The 12,342-nt window shown below is 43.0% G+C and overlaps 1 protein-coding gene across 5 annotated transcripts in view; it reads right to left on the bottom strand.

Moving 5' to 3' along the window:
• tenm3 (teneurin transmembrane protein 3) overlaps nt 1-12,342 on the bottom strand; it is a 779,964-nt gene that overhangs the window by 630,154 nt on the left and 137,468 nt on the right. For all 5 annotated transcript variants that reach the window (XM_061880866.1, XM_061880868.1, XM_061880869.1 and 2 more), the window contains exon 2: nt 1,909-2,099. In XM_061880866.1, coding sequence (XP_061736850.1) covers nt 1,909-2,011 — 103 coding nt within the window. In that variant the 5' untranslated portion in view covers nt 2,012-2,099. The remainder of the gene's footprint in view (nt 1-1,908; nt 2,100-12,342) is intronic.

Genomic DNA, 12,342 nt, shown 5'->3' with positions numbered 1-12,342 from the left:
ATAAAACACTGAATATTGACAAATTCACCTCTCGATCGACATATTTTACAATCAAGCGAAACACAACAAAAATGCAACAAACAGGGAAATATGAACGCGAAAGGTAAAAAAAACCCCTCCTAGAATATGATATATCACGAAGCTTTAGGACTTGCGCGTCTGTCCCTGACACCCATATTTAAGGCTCGCTGTTCTGGAAACACTCTGTGGAAACGCACTGCTTGGTGCCTTGTCTGAACTGCTGTGACTTAGCTTACCATAGTAACTAATTAGGTTACCATAGTAACTAATTAGAATACCATAGTAACTAATTAGGTTACCATAGTAACTAATTAGAATACCATAGTAACTAGGCGCATATTCCAACCATTGAAATACTTTGTATGGTTCAAGACTGTATCGGTTGGGGACGTCTCTACGCTGCTGATCCGCTTGAGATGGTTTCCTGTGGACGGGACTCTCGCTGCTGTCTTGGATCCGCTTGAACTGAACTCTCGCGGCTGTGTTGGAGCCACTATGGATTGAACTTTCACAGTATCATGTTAGACCCGCTCGACATCCATTGCTTTCGGTCCCCTAGAGAGGGGGGGTTGCCCACATCTGAGGTCCTCTCCAAGGTTTCTCATAGTCAGCATTGTCACTGGCGTCCCACTGGATGTGAATTCTCTCTGCCCACTGGGTGTGAGTTTTCCTTGCCCTTTTGTGGGTTCTTCCGAGGATGTTGTAGTCGTAATGATTTGTGCAGTCCTTTGAGACATTTGTGATTTGGGGCTATATAAATAAACATTGATTGATTGATTGATTGAAGACTTACGGTCATCTGAAAACATCACTGTTCCAGTTTCCAACTTAATAATCTAAAAAAATATTTGGGAATGTCTGGTAGGCCAGATTGAAACCCTTAACGGGCCCCTGGGCCTTAATTTGCCCAGGTGTGACCAATCACAACAGAGTAGGCGTGTTCCGAAGTGGAAGCTGCCAAAACCGAGAGTTTTACCGTAGGACCTTAGTTAGTTCTTCAACAATGTTTATAAATAGAAAATGTTTTATATTCAAACACATTTCTCCATAAGAAAACAATGTAAACATGAATGATGAGTTCCAGCCTCGACAAAAGTCCATATTTTAGTACATGCAATTTGTTTGTACATTGTTTTCTTTGGACTCACAATGACCTAGCAAAACTAGAAAAATGCTGTCAAAATATATATTGTATTTTTCGGAGTATAAATCGCTCCGGAGTATAAGACGCACCTGCATAATAAAGAAGGAAAAAAACATATATAAGTCCCACTGGAGTATAAGTCGGATTTTTGGGGATTTTTTTTTTTTTTTTTATAAAACCCAACACCAAGAATAGACATTTGAAAGGCAATTTAAAATAAATAAAGAATAGTGAACAACAGGCTGAATAAGTGTACGTTATATGACGCATATATAACCAACTGAGAAGGTGCCTGGTATGTTAACGTAACATATTATGGTAAGAGTCATTCAAATAACTATAACATATAGAACATGCTATACGTTTACCAAACAATCTGTCACTCCTAATCGCTAAATCCCATGAAATCTTACACGTCTAGTCTCTTACGTGAATGAGCAAAATAATATTATTTGATATTTTATGGTAACATGTTAATAATTTCACACATAAGTCGCTCCTGAGTATGGAACAAACTGCGAGTTATAGTCCCGAAAAATAAGGTAAACGGTTAAAAATAGCACTGTAGCTAACAGCAGTAGTGCTGTGTTGATGAAATAAGCACCAGAGATTGATTAGCCCACCCACAATGAATGTGCTGCCGGGCACAAAATGGCTGTAATGCGAGCCACACAACTGGTGGATGAAACATGTGTGCACTGACACCGATGCATGTATGAATGAATGAATGTTGACTTGCTCACCAGGGTATGGCCCCTCCTTGTCCTTGTGGCCCTTGGTCAGTGAGCAGTATGGACGTCGCTCTTTTACTTCCATAATGCTTCTGCTGGTGTTGCTGGCAAACATGGAGGCATGCTGTGTTGCCGCTGGTTAGGCAGAAAGATGGACAAGCACGACGATAGAGAGAAGGGATAGAAACTTTTTTGAGGTCGACCTGTGAACACAGAACACAACAGAAAGTATTCATCCCTGGAATGTTTTTTAACATGTGTTCATCCCACGGTGTGGTTTGGTATTAATCAAATGACCTTTACCCCACGCTGGTACTGTTTTTCCCCATGCTTTGAACCTTGTAGTTTATAAAATGGTGCAGCTAATTTATGGATTTTTTTCTTCGCTAACGGCCAAAATGTTTTGTAGTGGGGATGGTGTGGCGCAGTTGGGAGATTGGCTGTGCCAGCAACCTGAGGGTTCCTGGTTCAATCCCCACCTTCTACCATCCTAGTCACGTCCGTTGTGTCCTTGAGCATGACACTTCACCCTTGCTCTTGATAGGGCCTGGTTAGCGCCTTGCATGGCAGCTCCCGCCATCAGTGGTTCAACGTGTGTATGTGTGAATTGGTGAATGTGGAAAAAGTGTCAAAGCACTTTGAGTTCCTTAAAAAAGCGCTATACAAGTACAACCCACATACCATTTAGTCAACAAATAGTTTTCATATTAAACTGACACTAAAAATATGTGTTATTGTTTGTACTATGGCACCATCATTTGGACGAGTTCGCTCAATGCATGTGCCGCAAGTTGAAAACATACTTCCTTGAAGTATGTTCAAGTTCCTTGAATTAGGGATGTCCCGATCCAGGTTTTTGCACTTCCGATCCGATACCGATATTGTTTTCGCACTTCCGATCCCATACCAATACTGGCCGATACTGGCCTATCCGAGCATGTATTAAAGTTATTTAGCTTACTTAGTTGTCAGATTCATGTTGAAAAGGGTTTTAGTACTCTTGATAACAACTAGCCAGCTGAATTAGGTGAGTTTGAATAATAAACAATGGTTGGTGTTCAAAGGATAAACACAAAATGGAAAAAAAATTATACATGACAAACAGAAATGGCATCATTAAACAGTAAAAAAGTGAACAGTATAAGTGCAAATAATGCTGTGAATATTATTAAAAAAAGCAAAACACACAAACAACCTGAGTGGGATAAAATGTCTATAACTTAGCATCAATACTTGCTCTTGAACAAGTGAAAACTTAAAAAAAATTAATAAATAAACTATCTACACACTCCCCAGTCAGGGGATGCAAACAACTGAAGTCCGAGCATAATGGGGAGATTCTTCCTAACAAAGACGCTCCTGTGTTTATCAATGATGAGTGAGGCTGTGCTAAAAAGCCTCTCACTCTCAAGAGTCATTAAAATGTCTTACAACTTTACCACCACGCTTGATTTTATTGTGGTATGTTTTGCACTCCACCTCTTCATCTTTTTAGTTTTGTAGGGTAAAATAATCCCACAGAGCTGACATTTTTACCGTAACTTTTAATTCACATCGCCGTCTTAACGGTTAGAACACAGACCTTTGGATGTGTTGACGGTGTGCTGGAAAATGCGGAACAGAGCTTAGGGAGCAGCAGAGGTGTGGAATGTATCATTTTAAATCGCTGCGTTGGATTTTTTTTAAAAACTGGATCTGGATCGGCATTTTCCCATGCCTCGCCGATACGCATTTTTTGGCAAATATCGGCAGACGATCCGATCCAAATATCGGATTCAGACAACCCTACCTTGAACCGGAAGTTTGTATTCGCCTATAGCGTTTTATCTAAAAAAAATCTTCATTCATCCTTACAAGCAACATTTACAAGTTTTACCATAAAAGTAAATGGTAAATAGGTTATACTTCAATAGCGCTTTTCAACCTTCAAGGTACTCAACGCGCTTTGACACTATTTCAACATTCACCCATTCACACACACAGTCACACACTGATGGCGGGAGCTGCCATGCAAGGCCCTAATCACGACCCATCAGGAGCAAGGGTGAAATGTCTTGCTCAAGGAAAAACGGACATGACTTGAACTGATGCTCTCAGGGAGGAGATACAGGACAATAAAATGCTGGACAAACACTTTTAAAAACACTTTTTACCCGAGAGCAATAGTGTTCCTGAACACAAGATAACAATAATGACAGTGCATGTGAGCTGTATGTGTGACGCTTGTGTGGCATTGTAATGCCGGATTGGTTCTTCCGTGGATGCGTCGAAGCGATGAACACAACAAGGTAAGTTATAAATGGATTTATTAAATAATAAAAGGCTAGGAACAAAAACACTGCTGTAAAGAGAAAACAAACCAAAAACAGAAAAACACTTCCTCAGCATGTGAGCTGGAATAAACAAATGGCTTAGCGTAAAAGCTAGCGAGAATATACATACAAAGATGAAGGTCGAGAGTCGTCACTGTTGCGCGTGGGCAAATTAGGATCCGAGACTGAACAAAGAAAAGAGGAAAGCTTATATAGGGAGAAATCAAGGAGAACCAGGTGTGTAGAAAACGAGGAGCAGGTGAAATCAATGTGTAACCATGGTAACGGACTAAACAGGAAGTAAGTGGGTCAGAAGAGAATGAAACAAAGATGGAAAAATAAACATGTGAAGATCTGAGTCACAGATCGCAACAGTATTCCCCCCCCCAAAAAGACAGATTCCAGATGTCTCAAAGAAAACAAAAACAAATAAGAAACAACTTGAACCCCCTCCCCAAAAACAGAGTCCACAAACGAAGGGAGGGCGGAGGGAGGCCACGGTGGAGGGTCGCCAAGTCGTGTGTCCCCGAATCCACCGAGGACAAGTCAAGTGGCGGCGGCGGATGGAACGCCGCTGCCGAACAAGTTTTGGCGGGCGACCTCGAAAAGGCCACATTAGTGGCCGCCTCGCAGGATGAGGTGCCCGGCGAGGCGGACGACCCGGGCACGGCCACATCCGTGGCCGACATGGAGGAGGGAGTGTCTGGCGAGGAGGATGACCTCGCAGAGGCCACTCCCGTGGTCGACGTGGCGGACGACGCCTCAGCACCGAAATCCCAGCAGGCTTGGAAGCAGCAGACGAGGGTGCGGGGACTGCAGCCAAAGAAGGCGTCGGAGGCGGCCTGGGAGCCGCAGGAGTCGTCGGAGGCGGCCTGGGAGCCGCAGGAGTCGTCGGAGGCGGCCTGGGAGCCGCAGGAGTCGTCGGAGGCGGCCTGGGAGCCGCAGGAGTCGTCGGAGGCGGCCTGGGAGCCGCAGGAGTCGTCGGGGGCGGCCTGGGAGCCGCAGGAGTCGTCGGGGGCGGCCTGGGAGCCGCAGGAGTCGTCGGAGGCGGCCTGGGAGCCGCAGGAGTCGTGACTGGTGTGAGCTCCAGCCTCATCGTCGGCGCCGGTGTGGGCTCCAGCTTCTTCGTCGGCAGTGCTTGGCGGCGTGGAACTGGTACCGGCGCTTGTCGAGGAGCTGGCACTGGAGTGGGCTCCAGCCCTGTCGACACAGGTGAAGGTTCCAGCCCCGTCGTCGACGCTGGTGTGGGCTCCAGCCCCGTCGTCGACGCTGGTGTGGGCTCCAGCCCCGTCGTCGGCGGTGCTTGGCGGCGCGGAGCTGGTACCGGCGCTTGGCGGCGTGGAGCTGGTACCGGCGCTTGGCGGCGTGGAGCTGGTACTGGAGTAGGCTCCAGCTCTGGAGCTGGTACTGGAGTGGGCTCCAGGCTAAAGTCTGTAACTGGTATGAGAACCAGTTCTGGGTCGGAGGCTGGTGTGAGAACCAGGTGGGAGTCTAGTGCTGGCTTGAGAACCAGGCTAACATCAGTTTCTGGTGCGAGAACCAGACTACAGTTAAGTGCTGGTGTGAGAACCAAACTGGGAGAAATGCAGAACACCGGTGGTGGAGGATGTGCTTGAGGTAATGACCTCGCGAGTCTGAACACCGGTGGAGGAGGTCTACTTGGTCGTTGGGATTTGACCGGGGGCAACACAGGTGGAGGAGGTCTACAAGGCCGTTGAGACTTGGCCGGGGGAAAAACAGGTGGAGGAGGTCTACAAGGCCGTTGAGACTTGGCCGGGGGAAACACAGGTGGAGGAGGTCTACGAGGAAGAGCTAAGCGGAATACAGGTGGCGGCGGCCTAGGAGGAGCTAGCGGTTTAACGGGCCGAAAAACAGGTAAGGGTGGCCTCATAGGAGGTTGCGGTTTGACAGTTTTAAGAAATGGTAGCGTCTGCGCTACCTCCGCAACACAGCTATAGGCCATAGCCCCCCCCTCCAGACGGGAATCCCAGACCCGTTCCCTGTGGTCAGGGACTGACCATAAGGGAGGGTGGTGGGAGGTTTGGAGGCGGGCAGACTCCTCCCCTCTAACTTGTACACAATTATTAGAAGGCGAAAAAACACTATACTTGGGCGGTGAAAGAGGTTTAAATGGTGGGGTAGAAGAAAAACTAGGTGACTGAGGTTGACTAGAATAATGAGAAAAAATATCCTGATAATTACGTATTTTATCATAAATGTTATTGGTATTCGAAAAAGGTTGGGAATGAAAAGTACTGTCCACAATATAAAAATCTTCTGAAAAAATGTCAACAACAGGGGGCGGTGTTGCGTCACCGGTGGGCGTACCCCAAATGTCGTGACTGCTAGAGTCAGGGGAAAAAAAACAAGCTGGATTACCGGTAGTGGAAGGTGAATCCTGGTCGGGGTGAATTTTGCTGTGTTCGTAGGAAGGATGAAGTGGTGCTGGATAATTACTGCCGTGCGGGGGACCTGTCCACTGGACCCCCCGCCTCTTCGGGGCAGCGCGAACGGCTTCGGAGGGGACTTCAGGCCCACAGTCAAGTCTTTCCTGCTCCCAAGCCACGAGCTCCAACCACAAACCCAAGTCGAAGGGTTCCTCCCGTGGTTTCGACGCGGAAAAACATTTTGATGCTCGGATCCTACTGTGACGCTTGTGTGGCATTGTAATGCCGGATTGGTTCTTCCGTGGATGCGTCGAAGCGATGAACACAACAAGGTAAGTTATAAATGGATTTATTAAATAATAAAAGGCTAGGAACAAAAACACTGCTGTAAAGAGAAAACAAACCAAAAACAGAAAAACACTTCCTCAGCATGTGAGCTGGAATAAACAAATGGCTTAGCGTAAAAGCTAGCGAGAATATACATACAAAGATGAAGGTCGAGAGTCGTCACTGTTGCGCGTGGGCAAATTAGGATCCGAGACTGAACAAAGAAAAGAGGAAAGCTTATATAGGGAGAAATCAAGGAGAACCAGGTGTGTAGAAAACGAGGAGCAGGTGAAATCAATGTGTAACCATGGTAACGGACTAAACAGGAAGTAAGTGGGTCAGAAGAGAATGAAACAAAGATGGAAAAATAAACATGTGAAGATCTGAGTCACAGATCGCAACAGTATGCTTGGTATTTCTATGTATTTTATGCATTTTTATCTATTTATCTATGTTCTTATGTTTTTATGTATGATTTTTGCACAAAATTAGTTTGCATACAATTTTGTTGTACAATGTACAATGACAATAAAGATATATTCTATACTATTCTATTCTATTGATTGGTAGAAGGTGGGGATTGAACCAGGAACCCTCAGGTTGCTGGCACGGCCACTTTCCGAACCACGCTACACCGTCCCGTAAACAATTCATGCTTACTAAACCGTTGCATGTGTGATGTCTGTATAAAAGTTTACATATTTGTTCTATCATAATGTAATCAAGATAGCATTATTAGCCAATATGCTAACACGTTTACTAGTGTCTGTGTTAGTATTAATAACTTACAAAGGCAGTCTTTCTGTATTGTTTCAGTTTTGTTAATTCACCAAAACGCCACGGTGGAGTTATTGAGTTTGTTTAGATTCAAGAGCTAGCTTCCACAGCCAATAGGTCCATGAAGATGACTTCTGTTTTGTTCGATTAGCCGTTTTACTGCCTTGTGACGGACAACAATTAGGGGATGTGAATAAACATTTACAAAATCTTTCGTACAGCTATATATCTGTGGATTACAGTCCGGTGCAGCTAATATATGTAACAATATTCACTTCTTTTACAATTTAGCGGGTGCGGCTTGAATATAAGTGCACTCTCTAGTCCTGAAAATATGGTACTGGTTAAATGCCACTCATAAACAATGTTTTTTATGCGTATATTACACATATTTAGGTTTTGAAAGTTAGAACTCAGTTGTTTTGTATTCCTCCCAAGTTTAAATTTATGCACTTAAGTGGTAATCGTAAATAAATACATTTTCAACCTATAATCAATTGAATAGACTGCAAAGACAAGATACTTAACGTTCCAACAGGTAACCTCTGTTATTTTTTGCAAATATTAGCTCATTTGTAATTTGATGCCTGCAACATGTTTCAAAAAAGGTGAGAAAGTTTCATCAAACCCTTATCTGGAACATCCCACAGGTGAACAGGTGGGTAATATGATTGTGCACAAAGGCAACTTCAATGAAATGCTCAGTTATTCACAAACAAGAATGGGTGGAGGGTCACAACTTTGTGAACAAATATGTGAGCAAATTGTCAAAACAGTTTAAGAACAACATTTCTCAACGAACGATTGCAAGGAATTTAGGGGTTTCACCATCTACGGTCTGTAAAATCAATCAAAAGGTTCAGAGAATCTGGAGAAATCACTGCATTTAAGTAGCAGGGCCAAAAACAAATATTGAATGCCCGTGAGCTTCGATCCCTCAGGCGGCACTGCATCAAAAAGCGACATCACCAGATGGGCTCAGAAACACTTCAGAAAACCACTGTCAGTAACTACAGTTTGTCGCTACATTTGTAGGTGCAAGGTAAAACTGTACTATGCAAAGCGAAAGCCATTTATCAACAAAACCCGGAAACGCCGCCGGGTTCGCTGGGCCTGAGCTCATCTAAGATGGACTGATGCAAAGTGGAAAATATTTCAAATTATATTTGGAAACTGGGGATGCTGTGTTCTCCGGACCAAAGAGACAAAGAACCATCCGGACTGTTGTAGGCGCAAAGTTAAAAAACCAGCATCCGTGATGGTATGAGGGTGTATCAGTGCCCAAGGCATGGGTAACTTACACATCTGTGAAGGCACCATTAATGCTGAAAGGTACACACAGGTTTTGGAGCAACATGTGTTGCCATCAAAGCAACGTCTTTTTCATGGACGCCCCTGCTTGTTTCAGCATGACAATGCCAAGCCATGTGTCACAACAGCGTGGCTTCATAGTAAAAGAGTGCGAGAACTAGACTGGCCTGCCTGTAGTCCAGACCTGTCTCCCATTGAAAATGTGTGTCGCATTATGAAGCCTAAAATACCACAAGCAAAAATGGGAAATAATTCCACCTGAAAAGCTTCAAAAATCGGTCTCCTCAGTTCCCAAACGTTTACTGAGTGTTGTTAAAAGGAAAGGCCATTTAACACAGTGGTAAAAATGCCCCTGTGTGAAGTTTTTTGCAATGTGTTGCTGCCATTAAATTCTAAGTTAATGATTTCCCCCCCCCCAAAAAAAAAGTTTCTCAGTTGAACATTAAATATCTTGTCTTTGTAGTCTATTCAATTGAATATAAGTAGAAAAAGATTTGCAAATCATTGTATTCTGTTTTTATTTACGAATTACACAACGTGCCAACTTCACTGGTTTTGGGTTTTGTACGACAATTGCAAAGGATAGAGCAAATACTGATGAAATAAGAGTAAATAGGGACAAACCTGTCCAGGGCACACAGAGACTGTGCCATAGATCAGTGGTTCTGAAATGGGGGTACGCGTACCCCTTGGGGTACTTGAAGGTATGCCAAGGGGTACGTGAGATTTTTTTTTAAATACTCCAAAAATAGCAGCAATTAAAAAATCCTTTATCAATATATTTATTGAATAATACTTCAATAAAATAGGAATGTAAGTTCACAACATGTGAAAAAAAAAAAAATACAACAATGCAATATTGAGTGTTGACAGCTAGATTTTTTATGGACATGTTCCATAAATATTGATGTTAAAGATTTCTTTTTTTGTGAAGAAATGTTTAGAATTAAAGGGGAACATTATCACCAGACCTATGTAAGCGTCAACATATACCTTGATGGTGCAGAAAAAAGACCATATATTTTTTTAACCGATTTCCGAACTCTAAATGGGTGAATTTTGGCGAATTAAACGCCTTTCAGTTTATCGCTCTTTTTGCGATGACGTCAGAACGTGACGTCTCCGAGGTAATAAAGGCGCCATTTTCATTTTCAACACATTACAAACACCGGGTCCCAGCTCTGTTATTTTTCATTTTTTCAACAATTTTTTGGAACCTTGGAGACATCATGCCTTGTGGGTGTGTTGTCGGAAGGTGTAACAACACTAACAGGGAGGGATTCAAGTTGCACCACTGGCCCGAAGATGCGAAAGTGTCTGCCGCGAGACCCCCATTGAATGTGCCAGAGTGTCTCCGCATTTTACCGGCGATGACAGACATGGCACAGAGATGTATGGATAACCTGCAGATGCATTTGCAACGATAAATTCAACGAAATCACGAAGGTGAGTTTTGTTGATGTCGACGTATGTGCTAATCAGACATATTTGGTTGCAGCGTGACTGCCAGCTAATCGATGCTAACATTCTATGCTAATCGATGCTAACATGCTATTTATCGGCGGTGCTAAGGCAGACATGGCACAGAGATGTATGGATAACCTGCAGATGCATTTGCAACTATAAAGTCAACAAATTCACAAAGGTGAGTTTTGTTGATGTTGACTGCCAGCTAATCGATGCTAACATGCTATGCTAATCGATGCTAACATGCTATTTACCGGCGGTGCTAAAGCAGACATGGCACAGAGATGTATGGATAACCTGCAGATGCATTCGCAACTATATTACGTTTACTTCCACCCACATTTAATGCAAAAAAAACATTTAACAATCGAAGGATTTAAGTTGCTCCAGTGTCACGAGATGCGAAAGTCCTGATCGTTTGGTCCGCACATTTTACCGGCGATGCTAACGCAGCTATTCGGCCATGCTATGGTTATGAATAGCGTCAATAGTTATTCGCTCAATAGCTTCAGTTTCTTTTTCAATACTTTCATACTCCAACCATCCGTTTCAATACATGCGTAATCTGTTAAATCGCTTAAGTCGCTGAAATCCGAGTCTGAATCTGAGCAAATGTCGCTATATCTTGCTGTGGTATTCGCCGTTGTTTGTTTACATTGGCAGCACTGTATGACGTCACAGGGAAATGGATAGTGGCATCGCAAAGAGCAAAAATCAAGCACTTTAATTTTTTTTTTTAGGGATATTCCGGGACCGGTAAAAATTTGAAAAAAACTTCAAAAGATACAACAAGCCACTGGGAACTGATTTTTATTGTTTTTAACCCTTTTGAAATTGTGATAATGTTCCCCTTTAAGTCCATGAATCCAGATGGATCTCTACTACAATCCCCAAAGAGGGCACTTTAAGTTGATAATTACTTCTATGTGTAGAAATCTTTATTTATAATTGAATCACTTGTTTATTTTTCAACTAGCTTTTAGTTATTTGTATATCTTTTTTTCCAAATAGTTCAAGAAAGACCACTAGAAATGAACAATATTTTGCACTGTTATACAATTTAATAAATCAGAAACTGATGACATCGTGCTGTATTTTACTTCTTTATCTCTTTTTTTCAACCAAAAATGCTTTGCTCTGATTAGGGGGTACCTGAATAAAAAAAAAAAACTGTTCATAGGGGGTACATCACTGAAAAAAAGGTTGAGAACCACTGCCATAGATGGTCAAAACCTACGCATAATCACTAACTCAAATCTAAGTTTGGGTAGTCAAGTCTGACAACCTCTTGTGCTCGCCGTGACGAGAGTATATAAGTGTTGTCTACAAACATCCGTGTATTTCCTGCCGTGTCTCTGTTTGTTCTATCAGCCAGCAGGAATTATTGGAGCTCGATACACAATTGATTGGTAAAGCTCCCCCGTTTAGTTGTGTGTTTACTCATTGTGTCACGTGTCCAAATATCGGCCATGAACGGGATTCCGGATTCAAGCAGGATTACCTGCTTGTATTAAGGCTGGTTTGTTGAGAGTAAAGATCATTCGTGAAAACAGAAAACCCACAAATATTGTGAAAGAAAGGGACAGTAGCCCTCATTAAAATGGTGGAATAAATGATGCACGGTGTAGGAAGTTGAAAGAGAAACACCAACTGCTTTGTCGCAGTGTCTGTGGGCGAGGCTGAACACATTTGATGTATTCATTTATTTGATTTTTTTGAATAATAAAAACAAATTAAAACAGCGCATTACTTTTTCTACATTTGGTGATGTCACAGCATCATTGCAAAATGGTGTCAAGGCGTGGACTGTGGTGTGGTTTGTTTTCCCGAGAAAGCGATTGGAACGGACATGGCGCGAAGGTAAG

Source organism: Nerophis ophidion, linkage group LG20 (genome assembly GCF_033978795.1).
Source record: "Nerophis ophidion isolate RoL-2023_Sa linkage group LG20, RoL_Noph_v1.0, whole genome shotgun sequence".
NCBI lineage: Eukaryota > Metazoa > Chordata > Actinopteri > Syngnathiformes > Syngnathidae > Nerophis > Nerophis ophidion.
This window is presented reverse-complemented; position numbering and strand designations above follow the sequence as displayed.